We start from the raw sequence: 24,506 nt of genomic DNA on the forward strand, positions 1-24,506 counted from the left end.
GCGAAGAACAATGCAACTGGACAATTAACAATTGGTTGTCCTCTTTTTCTTCTCTTTTTCCTTGTTTTGGATGGATATATTGACATTGTCATGTTTTTTTTTTTTTTGAAAGGTATGTTGACAATGTTGCTCTTACCAAAAAGAACAAAAATAAAATTGTAAATAAACATTATGCGGATTAACACCACACCTACTCCTTCATCTCATGTCCCATTCTTTGTCCTTGTTCATATTTGATCTACCGATTATCATAACTGATTAAGTACTATCGATAAAATGGATTTAAATTATCTATCCAACAACTTTTTTCTCCATAAAGTGCAGCTTTCGGTGTTAATTATCTGTGGATTGATTGGTATTATGATCAAATATAAATTTTGAAGTAGATAAATCATAATTGTACGTATACTATTTTTTTTGGGTGTAAGTTCACCTTGGTCTGAGGTAAGTATATTGTATTTATTTTTTATATCATACGTATTACATGACATTATTATTTATTTTTTTGTTCACTTTGTAATCGTGTAACAAATTTTATTCGATACAATTGATATAAATGCCAATTAACACTGGTTTTCTATCCGTTGAATTTATGAGATATGTAAAAGCAAAAATGGCATTCTAAATCATTTTGAACCAATCTGGTATGATATTTTTCGCCTATTCAAAAAGAACGATAGGATCATAGATTTACAACAAACCTTAACCATTAAATATGATTTTATTCAATAATAATCCATTGGTTTCTATTTCTTATTGATAGACGTATTTATGTGTCTATTTTCATCTCTATTGTGTATATTGTTAGTACCCATTTTTGTACTTATTTTGGTATTTTATCTCTTTGTAGGTGTTTTTGGAGAAATAAGCTTTTGCGGTGAAATTGGCTCAAAATGTGGCATTTGAACCTCCCTAAATAACGTACTAGAAGCACCCAAAAGTATGTTGGAGACACCCCAGAGGCACCCCACAAATACCCCGAACCCCGAAAAAGTGTTGAAAACATCCAAGAAGAATTACTAAAGGCACCCAAGGGACGAGTGTTATGCGGACTCCAGTAGTTTGGATAAGGGGTAACCTTTCCCCTTCACATTCAAATTATAATTCTGGCGGGAAAAAAATGTCCCTTTTACTTGCAGTTTTGGTGGGCGTGATTTGGAGGAGTTTGAGGTCGACTAAACCTCCGATTTTCATAGTATAGACTTCTTATGGTCTAGGAATCTACAATGGGTGTTAAACTCGATTAAAATGGGCTCAATCGATGGATTTTTATCACAACAGAAAAATATGGAATGTCACATGTGTGACCTGTTTTAGAGAGATTAAAGTTCTATAAACCTTCCCAAATATTTGTATCTATCTAAGGAAAAGTTTAGAATCAAAAGGAAGGCTCAGAAACGCGTAGAAATTCTAAAACAAGAAATTGTCGCAACTTTGCCGTGAAGAGAAAGGAAGAGATTTTGGAGAGATTTAATCGGTCTTTTTGATATAAATAGTTTGGTTAGGTCATATAGAAGGGGTGTCGAGAGTTTGGGGATGAGAAGGCAGAGGAGGCGAGAATCAGAGATTTACAAGCTCTGCTGCTGCTGCTGTTTCTGCTGGTGTCGAAGAACAACGTCGCAGAACGGAGAACAACGTCGCGGAAGAATAACAAAGTTGTGAAAGACCTATCGCAATGTTCACAGAACAACCCGTTACCTATTATTTCAAATCCAATACCTTTTGTAACAATGTTTCCAACAAATATATAGAGTTCGCAACAGTTCTGTTAGTGTTCTCTGAAGCATTAGTTTCTATAACAATTATATACGTTACAAAACTCGTTGTTTTACACCTTCTCATCCTTTTAATCTACGTTTGAGCAACAAACATGTATTTTGAGAAAGTGATTAACATGATGAGCTAAACCCGAACACTAGGATGAAGGAGGAAGCCGTATTTCACGCATGTGGTAATTTTAATAATTCTTTTATGACTATTTGCATTAGTTTTTAATTGGTTTATGATTTTTATTGAATGGGTATGATTCGTTTGATGATGTATGCTTGATCTATGTATTTTTGATACATCATGCTTGTGGTTTACGGTCATTTCTTTTCAAAAATTTACTTTTGGCAAAGAATAAGAATCCATATTTTTAATATATGAGCTATAATTGATTGGAATTATTATTTGAATGGAATTTGGTGGAATCCTGAGTCTCAGTAGTTTTCATAATCTTGACCAAAACATTATTTTGATTTTTCTAGTTTTCTAAATTTAGTCTAAAAATTATTCTTCACAAGTACGAGTATGAATGATATTTTATTTACCACTTTACAACAACTTGAAAAAAATACATCAATTTTTGGCGTCGCCGACGCGGACTTGTTTTTAGATTTAGGGTTTGATATTTTTTTTAGGTTTTGTTTTTGTGTTTAGTTTTATTTTATTTTATTTTTATTCTTTTTTACGTTTCTTTGGTATTTGTCTATGTACTGCATGTTTTAAATCAAAAGAAATTTGAGACGAAAGACCTTGGGAATCAAAACAAAAGACAAAGCGAAAAGAACGGAAACGAAGACAATTTTTAATTTTATTTTCAGAATTTTATTTATTTTTGTAATTTTTCTTAGAGAACTATTTAGGGTTTGTTAATATTTTGTAATTTTTTTTTATTTTTTGGACACTTTGGACATTCTTGGACATTAATTTTTTTTAACCATACGGAAGGGTAATATTAAATAAAAAACAAACTGTTTGCAGGTAAGGACGGCGATTACGATATTGTCTCGGCACCTTGGGTTCGTACACTGACATCGGGTTGGTGGCCCGAGTCGACTTCATCGGTTCTTATCCCTCAGGTACGAGTTAGTCCAAACACCCAACGATTCAAAATTTTCCAATACCTTAATTACCCTTTCTTCAAAGGATACAGAGATATGAATGAGAATTTTTAGTTTTAGATATAATATTTAAAATTAGGAGAGATTCAGAGAGATACGATAGAGATTTCTTGGATTCAATCATCATCATATTTCGATCTTAGGTTTGAGATCGCAGATTTCACTGTCATTTTCTTCTCTACTCTTGGTGAACTTGGAGACAACATTTTTGTTTTTTTTAAAGAGATTGTAAAATTGCTTAATATGTCACAATGTCAACAATAAAATGGGTGGTTCTCTTTTTTATAGGCTTGATATTATTATTCAATAGTAGAAATTAACGTCTAATCCCATTTCTAGTGGGATTTGGACGCTCTAGTCCACCCCTCCAAAATCCAAGACGCTTTAGTCCAAATATACCCCGTGAATTACCACTTAGTACAAATCTTGGACGAGTTATTCCAAACACCCAACGATTCAGAATTTTCCAATACCTTAATTACCCTTTCTTCAAAGGATATAGAGATATGAATGAGAATTTTTAGTTTTAGATCCAAGATTTCAAATTAGGACAGATTCAAAGAGATACGAGAGAGATTTCTTGGATTCAATCATCATCATATTTCGATCCCAGGTTTGAGATCTCAGATTTCACTGCCATTTTTCGTTTTTATTTGTTTCCTGGATTTTAATCCAATTTTTCTAATTTTTTTTAAATCCATAATATGAAATCGATTTGTCTTTTAATTTTTGTTTTTGATTTTGTTATTTGTTAGGATTTGATTTTCTTGAAACTCTTATGGTTTTGATTGTTTTTTTGATGTATGATAAGAAATCGATTCAATCTTAATTTGGTCTTTGATTTTTTATTTTCGATTTCTTCTTTCGAATAATTGAACTCTTTGGATGTTTTATAATTGAGTTTAAAGTTATTCATTGTTATTAACTGATAGAATAGTTGATTTCTTTCATTTTTTGACTGTACAGAATGTGTACTTTACGTACACTATATATATTTCGATTTATTGTGATTATTCAGATCTATTTGATGTTAAATCTCTGTCTTAGTGGATTCGATTTTGAGATCTTTTAATTGTGACTCGGATCTATCTTATTGGTTTTTTTTATTTATCATTTGTGTGTTGATTAAACCTAAGAATGCTACTTTTGAGATCTTTTGCATGTGGTTTTGATATATGTTTTTACAAAATGCAGTGTATTAACCATGTCTTGGAAGATTGTGTATGCTATCTCAAATCATGGTGAGCATTCCACCCTATTTGGTAGATGTGTACACATTTGTACGATAAATTTTTCTAAGATAAATGCATGGGTTGTTTTATTTGAACCATTATCTATTTTGTTATCTTCATGTAAATATATTTACATACTTTGTGCCCTAGTACGCTCTGCGATGGATGCATGACCTGTTTTGCTCGTATATATGCTAGATTTTGGTATTTTTATGTAGATGTGTACATTTTGTACACTAAAATGCTCAGTGATGAATATATGGTGTGTCATATGGGTATGGATGTTATATTTTCTTAGGTTTTTGTAGAGTGTACATGCTTTATACACTAGGATGCTCTTTGATGAATGCATGGCATGTTCAGTGGGTATGATGCTAGCATTTGTTAGTTTTCTGTAGAGGTGTAAATGTTTGCACACAAAATTTTGTTTAAGTTTGCATAGCATGTTCATGCACTTTAATGTACACAGTATATGTTTTTGATTTATGGTTTTTGTAATATATTATGTATCAACTATACATCCGAGAAAGTGGTGTATGCTATTTTTGAATCGTGGTGAGTATTCATCCATATCTTGGGAGATGCATACACATTTATATATTAAAAGTTTATGTGTGATGAATGCATGGGTTGTTTTTTTTGAATTAATGTTATATTTTTGTTGTTTTTCTTTAGATGTGTACATACTTATACGCTAGTATGCTCTCTCATGATTTTATGTTATGTTTTGTGGGTATGGATGTTGGATTAGTTGCATTTTTGAAGATGTGTACATAGTTGTACACCATTGTGTTGTGTCATTATTATATGTCATGATTTAGGGGTATGGATGTTGGATTTTTATAGGTGTGTACATAGTCGTACACCATTAAGCTCTCTCATAATTTTATGGTCTGTTTTGTGGGTGTAGATGTTTGGTTAGTTAGATTTTGTAGAAGTGTACATGTTTGTATACTAGTATGCTCTGTGATGAATTGATTGCATGTTCTGTGAGTATGTATGCTAGAGTTTGTTACATTTCCATAGAGGTGTACATATTTGTACGCTTGTATGCTCTGTAATGATTATTTTGAAGTTTATTTTTGACTTTAAGATTTTCTGGATCATATTTTTGGGTGTATATAGTTGTACATATTTCTGACTTTATGGACTGTATTACTAGGGTGCATGAATCATTTGGTCGCAGTGAATGAAGTTTTTTGTATGTGAATACGACGAAGAGATGATTACCTCTTGAGTATTCTATTTATAAATGGTGGATGTCACTAGAGTAAGTTTCTTTACCTTTGCAATTGAACTTGAAACCTTATTTTGAGCATAGTTAACCCTATTAATGATGTAGATTATATTCGAGTTGATGATATGTCATATATCAGATTCATTAGGTGTTATTTGATTTTATATGTATTGAATTTAGGGACTAATAAGTTCAAAATGATTTTATTCAATATGGGTAGTGATATTGTTGCTTAGGCACACGATTCAATTTGTATGTGTATAAAATTGTCCACGTTGTCCTGTCTCATTTATGTATATCATTTCTATGGGTATGGATGTGCACAGGTTGATCGTTTTGAAGAAGTGCATAGTTCTGTAACTAAGTTTACATAGTTTTACACATGCTTTTTCTTAATGTATACATATTTATACATATGTTTATTGTTTTTGAATCTACGCATAGTTCCACAACATTATGTTGTTTTGTTTTTTCCAGATCATTTCATCAGTGCTTATGTATTATTTTCCAGGTTGAAGATTATCATGTTGATGTCTAGAGACAGGTAAAAGCTCTTATAGATAGAATCATTAATCACATATCTAGGTTTCCATTTGGAAGACGAAGAAATCAATGCATTAAAATTGCTAGAGAGAAGTGAAGAAGACCTATGGTGTGTACTGAGTGCTTTACTTGCACCTTCCTTGATGATTTACTACCCTTTTTGCTTACGACTTTATACTTTTTTTCTTCATGTATATCGTTACAATGAATGTTACCATCTCATTTATTTTATGAATTAAGTTTGATTTTTTACTTTATTACATGTGTTTTTATTTCTCCAGGTATGAATAATCTTCTAACATGTTAGTACATATTCATGTACACTTTAATTTTCTAACCTGTCAGTAGATGTGCACCATCATGTACACCATATGTACACATTAAATAAAAAATTACCTATAATATACCATGTAAATCTGAGAAAAATCTACATTTAAAACATCAATATTCACACTAATAATAAGATTAATTCAAGGTTTTACTAGTAATAATACTTGTTTAAGAAAGTTAAGAAACATAGTTGTCAAAAGTCTAAGAAAGTTACAAACAACTTAAGTTGTCAAAAGTCTAAGTTGTTTCTCTCCTACTCACACGCCAACCTTGGTATTATTTATCTTCTGCGATATTCTACAGTTTGGCAGGACCACCGACAGGTTTATGCAGGTTCTGATGCTACCATATCCAAAAAGTATGTACACGCATACAAAAATAAAAAAAATCCAACTTCAAAAACTATGATACATGCCATATATCCATGAGATAGCTTACCAGTTTACTAGTATGACATAGTATGTATACCATGACATCCATACTTCAAATTATAGAACCCGTGACACCCACATCCACAAAACAGACATAACATACTAGAGTGGAAGTATGTACACACCTATAGAAATCTTATAAATCCAATATTCATGCTCACATAAGATAGGTCATATGTCCATGGCATGATACATCAGTGTAGATGTATGTACACACATATAGAAATGACATAATCTAACATTCAAAACCACAAAACAGGTCATACTCCCATGCGATGATACATCAGTGTACAAGTATGTACACACCTACAAAAATTTAACAAATCCAACATAAATGCTCACATAAAACATGACATATATTTTCATGACATGATACAGCAGTGTACAAGTATGTACACACGTACAAAAATCACAAAACTCCAACATTCAAAACCACAAAACAAAACATATGCCCATAACATGATACAACGACGTACAAGTATGTACCCTCTTGAAGAAATCTAACAAAAACAACATGCACGCCCACGAAATAACCCATATATCCTTGAGATGTCATGCATGTGTACACATTTATATACAATCACAACTAATTTAAGTAAAATACAATTCGTACTCACATAACAGTAAATATACCCCTAAATGGCATGTTGTTGTACAAATATGTACACAACTAAAAAAAATCTAACAAAAATAACAACCATGTCCACGTAACAGTTCATACACCCCCAAAATAGCATTCTTGTATACAAATATGTACACTACCACAACAAAACTAACAAAAACAACATGCATGCAAACAAAATAGTCCATACATCCCTGAAACAGAACGCCAGTGTACAAATCTGTACACTATCACGAAAGATCTAACAAAAACAACATTCATAGACATTTAACAGGTCATACATCCCTGAAAAAGCATGACGGTGTATAGATCTGTACACTATCATAAAAAATCTAACAAAAATAACATTCATGCTCACCGAAGAAGTCATACATCCATGAGATATCATACATGTGTAAAAATATGTACGCAACCACAACTATCTAAGTAAAATAAAATTTACGCTCACATAACAGTTCATACACCCCTGAAATAGCATGTGTTGTTGTACAAATTTGACACAACTAAAAAAACTCTAACAAAAACAATATTCATGCCACATATCAGTCCATACACCCCTGAAATAAAATTAAGGTGTATAAATATGTACACAACTACAATAAATCTAATAACAAAATATTCATGCCCACATAACAGTCCATAGACCCCTGAAATAACATTATGGTGTATAAATTTGTACACTACCACAACAAATATGTACACTACCAACATTCATGCCCACAAAACAATCCATACATCCCTGAAACAGTATTGCGGTGTACAAAACTTTACACTATCACAATAAGTCTAACAAAAACGATATTCATACACACAGAATAGTCCATACATCCCTTAAACAACACTTCGGTGTACAGATCTACACGCTATCACAAAAAGTCAAACAAAAATAACATACGTACACGCATAACAAACCATACATTCCCTGAAACAACATGCGGTGTACAAATCTTTACACAATCATAATAAATCTAATCAAAATAGCATTCATACACACATAACAGGTCATACATCCCTGAAAACAACACGTCAATGTGTAAATTTTTATACCATCACAACAAATCTAACAAAATAGCACTCGTACACACATAAGAATCCAATATACGAAAGTAAAATATGATCTTACCTTTTGTTACTTGAATAGATGTTGAATCTTCTTTTTGTTGTTTTTTTTTTCTTCTTTGAATGTCTTGATTTCTCTTCAATCGTCGATTTCTTTTTTTATAAGGATGGTTTTGGATCTTTTGCTATCTAATTAAATGATGAATCTAATGCTTGTTGTCATTTTGTTCTCTTTGAAGTTCTTGATTTGTTTTCGATCATTGATTTCAATTTAGATGATGATTCTGGACTGTTTTATTGTTGCCTCTTCTTCATCATGATGTTACTGCTGCTGCGATGTTCATTCATAGCCAGGGTTTTGATTTGAATCATCACTAATTTCTGTTTCTTTTTCTCTTGGTTAAATGATCTTTTTTTTATTTTTTCCCCAGTTTTTATTCGGATATTGAAAAGAATAACGGTTTTAAGTCGCAGCACGTGTGAATTACAAAAACTGTGCGAAGGATATTAATATATTTGTATTGTTTTTGACTAATCTGTACCTAGTCGACTCGGGCTTGACTAAACAGTACTTTTGGACGAGATTTTGAACTAAATCGTTTTTTCCCTATTTGAAAAGGTGTGAGTGTTCACCATGTTACTAAACTCCCGGCCGTTCCTTTTATAATTACCAAAAAGAAATTATTATAATAATAGATTTAAAAAAGCATAGACGGGACCACCCAAATGAGGCGTCAATTTTGACCCGATCTAGGATTACCAAGAAGTTTGTGCCGTTGGATGTAAAGAAAAATTTGGTATGCACATGGGATACAGAAGGTTTAGAGACGTGTAAAGATACAAAACACCTGTCCTCCAAATCTGGCGACCATGCGGCTACGCTAACGAGCCTTATATTAGAAAATCTTATACGTGTTACTAAATTTGTGACGAAAGCTACAACGTGAAACAGTCACGATATGCAGTGGATTTGGGACTTCGAAACCTTCCTGAATATGGACACTTATATATAAGTCCAATGTTGCCAATAAGAAGCTGTTACAGAGAGCTTCCAGGACAAAAATATCAATTCTAACATGGATATCGAAATTGCCCCTACAATACTCAGGGGGTCAGAGAGCCCGACGCGCGCGACTTGTACTTATAATAAAGATAGACTAGTTGGTAATTACACCACAATCAAAACCATATCTGCGGTCAAAAGACTCGAAGTCTTATAACAGATCACCTTGTATTCACATCATTTTTGTTATTCAAATAGGTGTTCTATATGTAGAAGCCATGGGTACATAAATAGATATAAAACTAGTATCTATAATATTATAAAGGAGAATCTTCTATATATTTATTTGTTTTGCCTTTATCTGACGGCCCAAATGTAGATATTTGTGAAGATATACTAAAGCTTATCCACGTAGAGGCATCATCAGATGGATAAGGAAGGAAGATGCATCGAGATAAAAAAAAATCCATCGAATCCAGCCCACGTAATTGTTCTCGCTTTATCCAAGATAATACTCTCATGTCGAGATAATGTCAATTGAAAAAGAAAACTAATGTGGACAGTAAGGTTGGAAGAAGGGACAAATGTGTTAATTATTTGTCCATTTGATGATCTCGACAAGATCTCAACGAGTTAGATGATCTCGATAAAATCCATTTGACCGAGCAACGCGACATAAAATAAAGAAATCCATCTTCGTTTACCTGACTAATTTGAGGCCTAACAAAAAATAAAAATCTACTCCGTTCTTGATTAATTAGCATTAATTAATCATATCAATTATTAATTAGCTGTGTTAGAGTGAGATCAATTAATATAAATTGATCTATAAAAAAAACCGAAACTTTTTTATTATCTTTTTCGAGAACACCAATCATATTTGTTTTACGTTCAGGGTTCTGGATTAGTGTTTCTGAAATTAACAGAGGATTTACAAAATCGGTTGAAATATGCATGAATAAAATTCGATTTCCATAATCAGAATTTTTTACTTCTCATATATCCATAAGATTTTTTTTTAATCCATTTCGTATCTACTCATATTCGTATGAATCACGGATGCACTTAGCACGAGCATCAAGCCTTTAAATCCCTAGGTGACCCTAGTGGACGATTTATAGTCTCGTGAGGGTTTACATAGAGATCTATCCACAAAACCTACACAAAAACTCCTAAAAGTATCAATCTTCTTCCGAGGAATCCGAGTCCGATACACCCACCCATAAAGTCCGGGTCGTACTCTGAAACTTTGGATACCATGAAGTGACAACTTTCATCAAATGTGAATGCTTCCCCATTTTTCTCCAAGTAGCGCGTTTTCACGGCTTCATGCTACAGAAACACGACACAAGCTCATATATAAGTATATTAAGTAGAATAAGCCAAAAACATACTTACAAATTGTCGAAGGGACATGCTAAAGTGGCTAGCGTTCAAAATCTGTTTTTGGACAGTTATAAAGAAAACTATCGCATGTATGATGACTTGGTGCCTATCATGGGTTTGTTGAATACTTCTTCTGTTCGGGTTACTGTATTCTTGCCTAAATTTTTAATATATCTTCTCCCTAAAGGTCTCGGACGGGAAGTGATCTTGAACTCGACTTTTGGGGTACCACGCTTTGGTGATTGCCAAATCTTCCCCAGAGTCAAACGATGCCATTTTTTATATGTGAAGCTGTGAAATAAGTAATTGCCAATGAACAATTTTGGAGAAACTGAGTCCAAGAATGAGGTATGTATACATAGAGAAAGACTTTCACGAATACTTTTTTCCCAAAAAAAAATGAAATAATTTGGTACCATCGGTTTTCTCGAATGTCCACAAAATCCAATTATTCTTTTATACCCATTAGAATCGGTGTTTATGTTTGGAAACATAAACCGATTGTGCCTAAAAATCAACAAAAAATATAACTTTCCACCGACTATAATCGGTTTATATATTTTCACATGTAATCCGATTCTAACTAGAAAAAAGATACAGAAAAACAGCCATTTACGAGGCATTAAGAATCAGATTATACTGACACCCACATAAATCGATTTCGTGGTAGAGCCTTAACAATCGGTTTATAGGTGCAGTCATATAGTCCGATTGTGTACTTGTATTTTTGCAAAAAATAATATGAAGCCTTCATAAACTTGTTCTTCCCTTTTCAAACATAATAATCCAAACCATAAACATATCCAAACTTAAAACATAATCATCCAAACTTCAAACATAAAACATATATATGTATACGAGAAATATAATTATCCAAACCATAAACATAATAATTCAAACTTAAATAGTTGTGATAATATAATGTCATCAAGGATCACCAGTACCAACGTCATTTTCAGTTCCAACACTACCGGCATTGACAACTGCAACAGGCAGCAGCATCTTCAGCAGCACTAGCTGCAATAACAACGAACATTTCTTCCCACATGGTATCATCCTCAGCATCCGCCGCCCTCCGTGCTGCAATTTCATTCCTCCTCCTTCTGGCGAATCGGATGACCTCAATCAATTCTTCCATTGAAAGTTGGTCCAAAAGTTTGAACGCCTGCTCCAAATTTGTTTCTCTTCCAAAGATGAACTTGTACATGCTCATTTCCACTATCTCCGGTTTTCTGGCACCATCCTCTTTCTCCATGGGCCGGTTAAAGAAGTTCAGATAATTGAGGTCCATATCTACAACAAAAAAATCAAACCACAAAATCAGTTTATAAAACAATACATGTAATTCGATTCTAACTACAAACCCTAAGAATAGGTTTATGTGGTACATATGTAAAAATCGATTGTGAAATGGAATCTAAAGAGACAACTTCATAATCGGTGTATTACCATGCAATTAAAGCCCGATTGTGGGGTCACGGAGTTAAAAAAGTAAATAGTACCCAGAATTGGTTTATGCTAATGCAATTATAAACCGATTCTGGTGACGTCTTTTCATTTCCGGTTTCAAACCCAAAATCGTTTGATTCTAATCATCCTATAAACCGATTACTCTGCATGCTCTTCATGGCCGAACAACGAAACCAAGAATCGGTTGATACGATATATCAACATAAACTGATTCTGAGAAAATCAGAGATTTTGATCTTTCAAAATCGAAGTTTTCAACATGTAAATCAGTGAAAAAATGCGAATCATCGGACGGGTTGATGGAGATTTACTTTTTCTTGGTTGGATCGGAGATCGTTGGAGAAGAAGATCATTTTTTTTTCTTTTAATTAGGATTTATGAATTTGGAAAGATTAGATAAGAATAAAAAGTTTTTTTTGATTTAGTTTTTATATTTTTAATATTTTTACTTAAAATTATAAGATTAGTATTTATATGGTAAGGATTAATATTAATTAATTTAGGACTAAATTAGTCTTTTTTACTAAGTTTGGCACCCTATATCCATTGGGAAAACTACAATCACACCCATTTTTCAAATTTTCTCCACTGTGAAACCCATGCCTAGAAATCTGAAGGCGCACACTCATTTTTTACGGAAAAATTATTTTCAAACTCATAGTTTATAAAACTCTGTTTCGTTCTTTTTTCTTTTTTTTTTCTTGATCTTCAATTCCTTTTCTCGGAAATTGGGTGATAAAATCTGTGAAAAGTTATAGAGATTCGAGAACTGAAAGGGGGTTTTACATCCGTTACGTTCAAGAACACAAAAGGAAGGAGAACTACAGCTGCTATTGTTGCTGTTGTTGTTAATGAAGTTATGGTTTTGAATATAACGTTGAAACTAAGATGAAATTGCTCGAATCTGAAGATGGTGATAGGTTTGTGTTTGCTGCTGTTATGAATTGGTGTTTGACAAGAATCTGAGGTTGGTAAGGATCGTGACAGGACTGAGTCCATGTTTATAAAATTCCTTTTCTCTGAAATTGGGTGATAAAATCAGTGGAATGTTATAGAGATTCGAGAATTGAAAGGGGGTTTTACATCTACTACGTTCAAGAACACAAGAGGAAGGAGAATTACAGCTGCTACTGTTGCTATTGTTGTCAATGAAGTTAGGGTTTGGAATCTAAGGTTGAAAATGAGATGAAATTGCTCGAATATGAAGATGGTGATAGATTTGTGTTTGTTGTTGTTAAGAATTGGTGTTTGAGAGGAATCTGAGGTTGGTAAGGGATCGTGACATAACTTGTCATGCACCTACAATAATAAATGCATAACATGTTATGCAGTCGTGAAAATTGATGCTTAACTTGTTATGCATTTAAAAAATTTGTTGCATAACTTGTTATGCATTTAAAAAATTTGTTGCATAACTTGTTATGCAGTTCAGAAAGTGGTTGCATAATACGTTATGCATCAACTTATTTGTTAGTATCGAAACCAGCAATAAAAAAAGACTGCATAACTTGTTATGCACCTACAATAATATATGCATAACATGTTATGCAGTCGTGATAATTGATGTATAACTTGTTATGCATTTAAAAAATTTGTTGCATAACTTGTTATGCAGTTCAGAAAGTGGTTGATAACACATTATGCATCAACTTATTTGTTAGTATCGAAACCAGAAATAAAAAAAGACCGCATAACTTGTCATGCACCTACAATAATATATGCATAACATGTTATGCAGTCGTGAAATTGGTTGCATAACCTGTTATGCATTTAAAAAATTTGTTGCATAACTTGTTATGCAGTTCGGAAAGTGGTTGCATAACACGTTATGCATCAACTTATTTGTATGCATTATGCACTATGGTTATAAAACCTGTTATAGATGCATAATTTGTTATGAAGTCGAGAAAATGGTTGCATAATTCGTTATACGTCTGCATAATGTGTTATGCATCGTTTTTGGTGGCTACATAATGGTTATGTACTCAGTTTTCGAAATTTTACCTAAAATGAAGATCACCTCTGATATTTTCATGAAAAACAAAAATTTGATGTTGTTGTTTGTACTCGTTGTGTAGCTCTCTTAAAAATATTTCCAACGATGTAAAATTTGTAAAATTCCAAGGCGCGGATTTTTAGATATGTTATATCCAAGTTGCGTTGCCAATTATACCCCTGATGCATAACCCGTCATGCAGACGCATTATCCGTCATGCACACATTTTTAATAATTTCATATAATTATGGATCTTACGGAAATAATTATGGATGTCATGGTAGACAAAATTAATTATGGACCTGACAATGAGAATATTATTTTTTTTCGATCTGCGCTTAATTTTCCCATATCAATTTGTAAAAGGTGGAAGAGGAATTTGACATGCCCCAAATAATTGGCAAAAGCCCCAAACTAGGCAGCTTCATCTAGTACGTATAAGCAATGTGGATTTGAGGAGCAGCTCGGGAGAGCAATATAGTGATAACAAATTAAATAGACGCTGCATCCTATAATTGTAAATCTCGTGTGATGCAGGATTCCATATTTCTCGGCAATCTCCAATGCAGGATTTCATATTTTGCTCGAACAACAAAACAAGAAACAACTCTACGTACGAAACCTCCCATGCCTATTAGTGTATACGAAAAGGTACGTACCCAAGTTGGGTTTGCTTGCTTGTACTTTAATTGACAGAAAATTAGTATAAAAGGATCACGAACGGGATGGGAACTTGCTACCGTCACGAAACAAGAGGATGTTAAACAAACACCTACATGTCATTAATGTCATTTTCAACTACTCCAAAACAAGAGAAAAGAATCACTCTATGTATGATGTGTTTTTTTTTATGTAACATGTCTAGTTGACAATCACAGAGACATTCTCAAGAGGCTCCCTCTACGTATGTGCATTTTGTATATCCAAGCTAACAAAATCAGTGAACACGATAGATCAGGTTTTCTGGGTGGGGAGGCAATTAATTATATGCAGTGAAAGGTAATATTAGCCTGCACTTAAAACTTTTTAGTCCCAAATATTTTTTGGAATACATCGGTGTTAGCTCAGGGACGCATATCATCCCTTATGTTTTTTAGGTCGTCTCCCACTGCGGAATATAAAACCTTGATTTCCGACACTTCCTTTGCGTAATGAGACAAGTATTTGCCTAACTCGTCCAGCGTATTTACCCACTGCAGTTATCAATTCTAATTGAATGACCTTTCCCGTAGAATTAAATAAAAAAAGAGAATAAGCAAGGCAACAGTATTAACCCTACTTAGTCACTGTGGTGATCATTTTGTTGTTATCAGTAACATAATTTTCCTTTGAAAATTCAGATGCATCCAAACTTATTTTTGAAAGTTTCACTGTACGATATAGTCAAATTTAAAATGGCTAGTGGAATTTAGAAATACAATATGGCCATCTCTGGGTTGTTCTAGTCTACCAAGTTATGGCAATCTCCCTGTTGCAATATATTAATTTCTGCTTACGACTAATCTATTCCAAGTGGCCGATTTTGTAGCTTATTATTTGTTTAATTATGTCCAGTTGCAGGTTTTATGTGGGGGTAGATTTATGCGCTACAGTCGTATGAACCAAAACATTAGACGTCTCTATAAAAATATACCTCTGATCAAATTTAAGAGTTCTGGATCTCCTTTTGCGTTTCATCTTCAGCTATCTCGGTCATTAAGCTTAATCGAATATAAATCAAGCCTAGCATGTCTAGTAGTAGTAACGGGATCATAGGCGGTTTTTGGCCTTCATGGTATGCGAGTTCAAGACCTCCATCGAGCATACCCACATCTCACTACACTCATCTCTTTTATGCATTTGTCAACCCTGATCCAAACGCATTTTTCACACTAAAAATTACTTCGGAGGATAAGGGATTGATGTCCGACTTCACTAATCGTCTCCATTCAAATAACAGCTCCGTGAAGGCTTTTCTAGCAATTGGAGGTGCAACTGATGAAGAAGCAAAGAATCAAGCTTTTTCTGCAATGGCTTGCAAACCAAAGAACCGTGAATACTTCATACAGTCCGTTATTGAAGTGGCTCGTAAGTATGGTTTTGATGGTGTTAATCTGGGTTGGGAGTTCCCATATGGCGAAACGGGAATGAAATATCTTGCCTCCCTCCTCGCTGAATTGCGAGGGACAGTTGATCAGGAAGCTCGTCAAACGGGAAAAACAAAGCTTGGGATCAGTTTATCTGTTTTCTTTGCTCCTGACTTGAGTTTAATGTCATCCAAATGCACCCTATATCCTGCTACAGCTATAGCATCTAACGTTGACTTTGTTAACCTAATGTGCTATGATTATGCTGGATATTGGGATATATATCATACCGGTTCAATTGCCGGACTTTACAGCAACAGTGGTCCGTACAGTACTAGCTATGGAATTCACAAATGGATAGAAGCGGGTGTGCCACCAGAAAAATTGGTTATGGGACTCCCAGTTTATGGTCGGACATGGAAGTTGAAGGATAAAAATAATAATGGTATCGGTGCACCTGCTGTCGGTACAGGTCCTGAAGATTCTAAATACGACAAAGGGTACATGTTGTACCACAACGTGGTGACTTTCAATGATACCCGTAACGCAACTGAGGTATATGACGAGGAAACAGTATCGTGCTATTCTTACTCTGGAACCAATTGGATTTCATACGATGGTGTGAAATCCATTGAGGCCAAGGTAAAATATGCTAAGGACCACCACCTGGGTGGATATTTCTTCTGGGCTGTTGGACAAGACTCTCGTAACAGCCTATTGTTGGAGAAAATGAGTTTTAATTAAAAAGATTTTATGGTCTTGGTATGGTTTGATCTAATGACCTAAGGGTCTAAGGATACTCACTCATTTTTGGGTGAATGAAGTGGAACCTTTAGTCCCACATTGTGGAAAACTAAAGAGGAGCTCCACTATATAATCATACACTTATGTATGAATTGTAAAATGTGGGTGGAGCAGGTGGGCAAAAATACATATTTTGACCCATGCGATATACGCGTATACCATGCACCAAGTCCCTTTCCTATTCGGATTTACTTTTTGGAGAATTTTTTCTTTAGGAATTTAATTCCAAAATTATTTTTTAAGAGTTTTATTTGTGGGAAATTCCTTTTACGAGTTTTACTTGTTTTTGAAGAAAACAAAAAACCTAACTTAATTTGCAAGTTTCTCATCCTATAAATATGACTCGAAATTCTGTTTTAAAAAAACACACAAGCAGCGACTATCTCTAGGTCTACTTTTCTTCTTCTTCTTCTTATATTTTGTGCGGCGTTTTGCTTCCATCCCTGTTGCTGAGTTCAAGAGTGGGTAACTTGCGTTGTGCTAACTCAAGTTATATCGGGCAGTCTTATCCTGGACACATCTTCGCACGTTGGGGTTTAGCATTACTAGAGAGTATACCCGCGAACTAATGTGTTAAGGACAGCTTGTTGAACCTGTGATTCTGCCCTCATCAATTTGTTCGTGGTAGAGTTGTTTGATACTGTTCTTTATATTATTGTTTGATACATCTGACGTTTCTTCAATTGTTGCAAGATTCCAACACCTATTCACGGCAGGTATAATATCCTTTTGTTTTTCAAAAAAAATAAATAATCCTGAAGCATGATGTAATGCTTATTTGATGGTGCACTAAAAGACTTTCAATTACACTTTCACATTTCATTGGTTCATAATAAGTTTTTTCCCTGACAGGAAAAAAAATCCAAGATAGGTATAAAAAGAAAAACTTCGCTCTTTGAGGAGTTTATTTTACTGCTTGTTAAGACTTTTTGTTTCCCTAACTCATGATTTAACTTGTACACATTAAATGGTCTGACATTCAGCTTGGAACGCATGGAGGAATTAAGGAAGCAAATGCGTGGGTTTGAAGATGTCCTATACGAGATCTATTTTTCCATGTAATCTTTTGATAAGGTGTGTGCTTGTGATTTTGTTTGATATCTGGTATATTTGTATTTCTGAACGATGTTCTAGTATATGTGCCGTATGTCCCGGAAATATAAAGTCTTCTTCATGTTACCGAAAGACAGAAGGAAGTCCTTATATAAGGTGACTCGAAGGCATTCCCGTCTGCCACATTTCTACTCAATTTTATCCCAATTTGATTTCTCTCTGCTAATTCAAATAATATTATTATTTCACAAACTCAAAAAATTACCGGTATCACTGTGGTACTATGGTAAAGTCATTGGGTGATGACTCAGCAAAGTTATCAAAGTTAGCGAGAAAATCCGAAGTAAAATGAAAAACAATTACTACTCAATTAACTAAACCTATGTATGAAATAAAGAATCATACCTTCTCATCTCCACTCTCTTTTCACCTGCATTCAATCTAGTCCCAGCTTTTGCAAGAGAATCCGTGGAAAAGTTAATCTCTCCAAAACAGTGTTCGTATTTTGACTTCCACCATTTGCACCAAACCTTTCTCCATCTTGCTTGTATTCACCAAAGGGACAGAAACATTTCTATAATCCCAAATTACTGTCCTTTAATCATATCTAATAATGATTTTAAACAGGCACATACTAACAGCCAATTCAATTGCCATCAAAATTCAATTACTTCAGTCGTGTAATTTGTTGCAAAACCCAACCCCCCAGGAAATAGTACCAATGACCTGATATGGTTGACTCTGCCAATAATTCCTATTTCTGCACTTCCTGGATTTCCAAACAAAGCCCCTTCACAGGAGAACAATTCGTAGCCTGGACTAGTGGAAAGCCAATAACATTCTTTCACCGTTCTGTTGCAAATGTTAAAATATTGCAAAATCTGTAAATCATAGTTTTGATTCCACATTAAGCCCTTCATTCTGTATCCACCTTCAAAAACTACATGTCTAACCCAGGGGCGGAGCCAGCCCATTGCAAGGGTGTGCTTTTGCACCCCCTGCCCAGCTGGCTCCAAAGCCTGATATAAGCCCAACTGATTTTTTTTAATATATACAAGCCTAAATTTGTTTATTTGCACCCCTAAAATTGAACCCTGATTTTGGGCATACCAAAATCTTCTTAGGCATACAAAGCAGTAGTCCTAACTTGGGTGATCTTATAAGGGGTACCCTATGGGGTAGTTCAATTACCTATATGCCCTTAAATCCTTTAAATTACTACTAATCTATCCCTAACCCTAATACAAAACCTATAATCAACTACACCTAAAATCAGTTTCATTCACCTTCTTCTTCTTTCTTTCCACAGCCGAACTCATTCATCCTTCCCTTTCTTTTTTTTTTTCATCGCGAAAATTTAATTGTCGATTCGTGAAACTTTAATCGACGATTAAACTCATCTAAATAATGGGTCGTCGTAAGGCAGTATCTCGTTCAAATCGATCGATTGAACAACCTATTGATGAAGAAGAAGATTTAGAGAGTGAAGAACAAACTCAAAATCAACCGCAAAATCAACCGGAAGAAGAGATTGAAGAAGAACCAACTCCGGAAATGAGAATAAGAAGGTTAGTTCTACAAACCCATCTCATATTTGATGTTTTTGATTGTTTTGGTCGATTTAATTCGTCAAAATCATGTGTTCTGCGGCGGTTATGGGGTATGGTTCGGTGTAAAATAAATGTTAGATGTGCGCCGAGCTGTTCTTGGAACTGAACCCTGAAAGTGCATATGAACGGCTCGGCATAGACCTGAAATCCGTTTTGAGCCGAACTTAGTGACACATAGACTTATATTTAGAATCGGCTTATTCGATGGTGTTAGTTTTGTGCCGAATATGTTTTGTGAATTTCAGAATTTTTGCATGTGCGTAGGATCGGCTTGTATGGTAGTATTAGTTTTGTGCCGAATAAATGTTGTTTGAATTTCAGAATTTTTGCATGTGCTTAGGATCGGCTTGTATGGTTGTATTAGTTTTGTGCCGAATAAATGTTGTTTGAATTTCAGAATTTTTGCATGTGCTTAGGATCGCCTTGTATGTTTGTATTAGTTTTGTGCCGAATAAATGTTGTTTGAATTTCAGAATTTTGCATGTGCTTAGGATCGGCTTGTATGGTTGTATTAGTTTTATCCCGAATAAATGTTTCAATTCATAAGTCTAGATTCGGCTTATTTGATAGTATTAGGGTTGCGTCGAATATCATTGTTAAAATTTCATAAATTTTACAAGTGTATAGGATCGGCTTATTTATATGATATCATGTTGCGCCAAATACATGTTTGAGTTCATAATCATAGATTCGGATTATTCGACTGTATCGGTTATGAGCCGAATATATAGGATCGGCTTATAATGGTTTTGTGGTATGAGCCGATCCACTCTCTGTGTAAGCTAATAAAAATTTCAAAACATGATTCATACTTGCGCCGAAATATTCTTATAACTTTCATACTTGTGTCAGGACCAATTCCGCATGTAGGGAGATGTTGAAAAAAATGAAGGCCAAACTTGGTTGCAAAACACCAATGACCGTGGAAGAAAAAAAATACCTCATCAACAAGTGGGATGCAATCATCAACAAAGGACAAGGACCCTAGGAACCCGAAAAAATGAATCTTGATCGGAAACGAACACTTTAGGAAGAGCACCCTCCCGGAAGATTAACTTCAATTGTTCTAACCCCCAAACGTAACTCTCTTTCTTCTCGTTTTTCATGAAACAAAAAGCCACGGGGAACGGTGCCTTTGTCGAAGTATGCCCCACAATGTTCATCAACGGCATCTCATATTTATTAGTCTTATACGTGCAATCCAATATAATAACTTGTGGGAAGCATAAAGCCAATTGGGCGCATTCCGGGTGGGCAAGGAAAAGGTGTGTGACTTGACCGAAGTCATCCAACTTCTTTTGGAAAGCGTAGTTATTCTTCACCCCTAACCAAATTACTTGTTGCATCACCATCCTACCTTGCAAATTGAGTCTTCTAATCTTTTGTCTTGCATTGTAGATAGTTTGCATAATCGACTTGTTATTCTTGTTGTCCGCCTTCAATTTGCTAAGAATCCTAGAAGGTGGCAAATGTGCCCGTGTCATTTTATCCACTTCTAGCATCTCGTCGGGTTTGAGTCGCGCTACTTTCGCATGTCCATGAAGGTCTTTGGGACGTGGGTGGTTATGACGACAATCCATATCTTTATTCATTATCCAATATTGATCTTCTTTGTTCATGGACTTATTCTTGAGGTTGAAAACGATCTTGAAAGGGCAATTTCTTTTCTTCGTCTTCGTCGTATTCTTTCTCCTGGTCTTCCCAACATATACAGTACCCTTTTTAACCTTGCTAGCGCCGGTTCCACTACGCTCACAAATCATTTCAAACCGATCCCATCGGCTTTGTTATCCTTTAACTAGTACACAATTTATCTTCATCGCTTGTTCCTCAAGCCAATCCATAACTTCTGGTTTAGTTTTCCATATCTACGTTCATTCCAAAACAAGTAATTTGTAAGAAAAACTTTGGAATATTCCGACAACATTAAGGTAAACAAAAGGTTCTTACATACCCAATCATTTTTGAAGTGATCCTTGGTATCCTCGTGATTTATGTCTACTGGATCAGGTTGATTTTCCATGGGTCCAAGCACGATCTACAAAAAATATCACAAGGTTAAACACTAGAAAGGGAATATAATAACAAGGTTCGGCGCATTCGATAATCATATGATGTGCCGAACTATAAACATTTAAAGGTTTCGGCTTATACGATATCCTCAATATGTGCCGAACCACGAACAATATTTTAACCCAAAAATTAAAAAATCATGTTCGGCTCAGACGATAACCATATTATGTGTCGAACCTTGAACATAAGAGGTTTCGGTTGATACGATATTCTCCATATGTGCCGAACCAGTAACAATATTTCAACCCAGAAATTAAAAAATTATGTTCGGCACATACGATTTTGGTATATAAGCCGAATTAGTAATGATTCTATTTCGGGCTATTCAGGATGTTGTTCGGCTTACTATGAAACTTTCATATAAGCCGAACTAGTGTCTAGCAAAAGGGTTGGAATAGGAAATTATAAGTTCGGCGCATGCAGTAAACAGATTCAGTAAGCCGAACCGTTTATCAATTGGTAGATTCGGCTCATAGATGTGAGCCGAACCTCAACCTGTTTCGCCGAACCATGATTCAAAAAACCTAACTTTTGATAATTGAGAGCTATAAAAGTGAGATTAAGTATAGGATATAAGTGTACCTGTGTATTAGAAGCATTGGGTTCCTCATCAATGTCTTCATCATCAGGATTTGGCTCATAAAAATCATCATCTTGAGTTTGTGTTTGAGTTTGAGCTTGAGTTTGAGTGGGTGTAAAATCATTCTCATAATCTAAGAAATCAGCCATTTCTGGATCATTGTTGTAGTTGATATGTATTTTCCTAGGTTTTTTAGATGAATGATGACCCTCCTCATCCTCCATTGAATCAAGAATTATAATTTTCTCACTTTCTCCTTCTCTTTCTCTCCTTCTTAACCAAACCAAAACTTTGATTTTTTTCCCTCAAATTTTTCATCTAAACAACTCTTATAATTCTGAAAATTATTTTAATCACTAAACTAAATATTTAATCACTAATCAAGATTATTAACACTACTACGTAACGGGCAGATTTGCCATTAAAAAATTTTTGGGTTAAGGGGTTATCTGATTTTACTATTTCACAACCTTTTTTGTCTTCATTCAGTATGCCTTGAAAGATTTTGGTATGCCCAAAATTATAGTTCCTAAAATTTTGCTTGCAACCCAAAGTATGTTTTTGCACCCCATCTCCAAAATCTTGGCTCCGTCCTCTAACCCTTGACTTGATCCTACTTACTTTTGGTTTGAGGCCATCAAAAACAATTCTGTTTCGTAAGAACCATAACTCTCTCATGGTTGCATATGCAGCTGTAATCCAAACTTCCTGAATATTGCACTCTTCTGTTTTGCAAAAGTAAAAACACCTTCAAAAGAATTTGGATTTAAAAATCCAAAGAGACCTCCCAACCAAATCCACATAAGCTCACTAAAATGACAAAACCAGAGCAACAAGTGAGGCATTGTGTCTTGGTCCTTCGCACAAACATAGCACCTGGAGATAATTCGGAACCATTTTTCTTCATACTCTCATCATTTCCATACACTCCTTGCCTTAACTCCCAAATATTGCTTGCTAACCGCGGATGCATACAACTCTTCTAATTTTTTGAAGACCAACTCACCATTGGTTCTCCGGATCTGATTTTCTCCACTACCGCAGCTATAGAAAAAAGACCATTAGTACTTCCACACCAAACTATTTTATCATTGCCTCCACCCACTACTGGTAATGAACATGGTGTTAGAAAAGGACCTAAATCGATGGGAATATGCCACCCATCCATAAATATCAGATCACTAACTTTTACAATATCAGTCATTACCTATGATATTTATCAATGGACCTACTCCCACCCTAGTGTCAAACCATACTGATAACCGAGAACCATCCCAACTATTTATCTATGTTGTGTAAGGGCAATAAAACGCACCAGTAGATGCGTACAAAAAAAAATTCTCTAATTTTTGGATCCTTCACCTCGCTAGTCTAGCGCCTTAAACAACATAGCTATCCATCTCACATCTTCTTTCGAATATTCCCAAGCCCACTTCAATCTAGACCATACTAAAGTGTAGAATAACATCATTTAAAACTCCATTGCCCATAAATACTTTTATATATTTAGTAGCCAAATATCGAACCCATAACTTCGCTAATCCCAAATCCCTTCTCGTAAGGAGTACAGACTTTATTATGTTTCCGAGTAATAAACTTTCTTACCTCTCCATTCCAGGCCAAATAAATTTGGCATGATCCTTTCACAAACCTCAATGACTGATATCGGCCATTTATGCATAGACATATTGTAAATAGGATTTCTTTACAACAAGGATTTAACAGGCACCAACCTATCTAGAAATGAAAGCAACTTCAAGAAAACTAACACTAAGTTTACACTTATATCATCTAACACTTCCGCTCAAGTTAATGTCTCGATAAAGTGCATTAGTTTGCGAATACACCAATGAAACATAACTACTCCAAGTCCTTAAGTAAACATATCTGCCAATTGATGTTGAGATGGAACGTAAGCTAACTTCAGAAAGCCATCTTCAACTAGCTCCCTAATGCGGTGATAGTAAATCTCCACATGCTTAGTACACGCATAAAAAACAAGATTTGCAGCTAACTTGTTTTCTCCAATATTATCGTAGTAGAGAGTGTCAGGTCTAGATAGAGAAGCACCCAATTCTTTAAGTAAGTATGAAATCCAAAGAAGCTATGCACTAGTGACTTCTAAG

The 24,506-nt window shown here is 34.6% G+C and overlaps 1 protein-coding gene across 1 annotated transcript; it reads left to right on the forward strand.

Annotated features, from left to right (window-relative positions):
• Nucleotides 1-15,816: 15,816 nt before the first annotated feature.
• Nucleotides 15,817-18,329, forward strand: LOC113330253 (class V chitinase-like). Its single transcript, XM_026577120.1, has 3 exons — nt 15,817-16,974; nt 17,768-17,780; nt 18,048-18,329. The coding sequence occupies exons 1-3, from the start codon at nt 15,922-15,924 to the stop codon at nt 18,068-18,070; spliced, it is 1,089 nt and encodes a 362-aa protein (XP_026432905.1). The 5' UTR covers nt 15,817-15,921; the 3' UTR covers nt 18,071-18,329.
• The last annotated feature ends 6,177 nt before the right edge of the window (nt 18,330-24,506 follow it).

This window comes from Papaver somniferum, unplaced genomic scaffold, assembly GCF_003573695.1.
Source record: "Papaver somniferum cultivar HN1 unplaced genomic scaffold, ASM357369v1 unplaced-scaffold_117, whole genome shotgun sequence".
Lineage (NCBI taxonomy): Eukaryota > Viridiplantae > Streptophyta > Magnoliopsida > Ranunculales > Papaveraceae > Papaver > Papaver somniferum.

Coding starts and splice junctions, on each gene's coding strand:
- LOC113330253 (XM_026577120.1), top strand. CDS start 15,922: ATGTCTAGTAGTAGTAACGGGATCATAGGCGGTTTTTGGCCTTCATGG.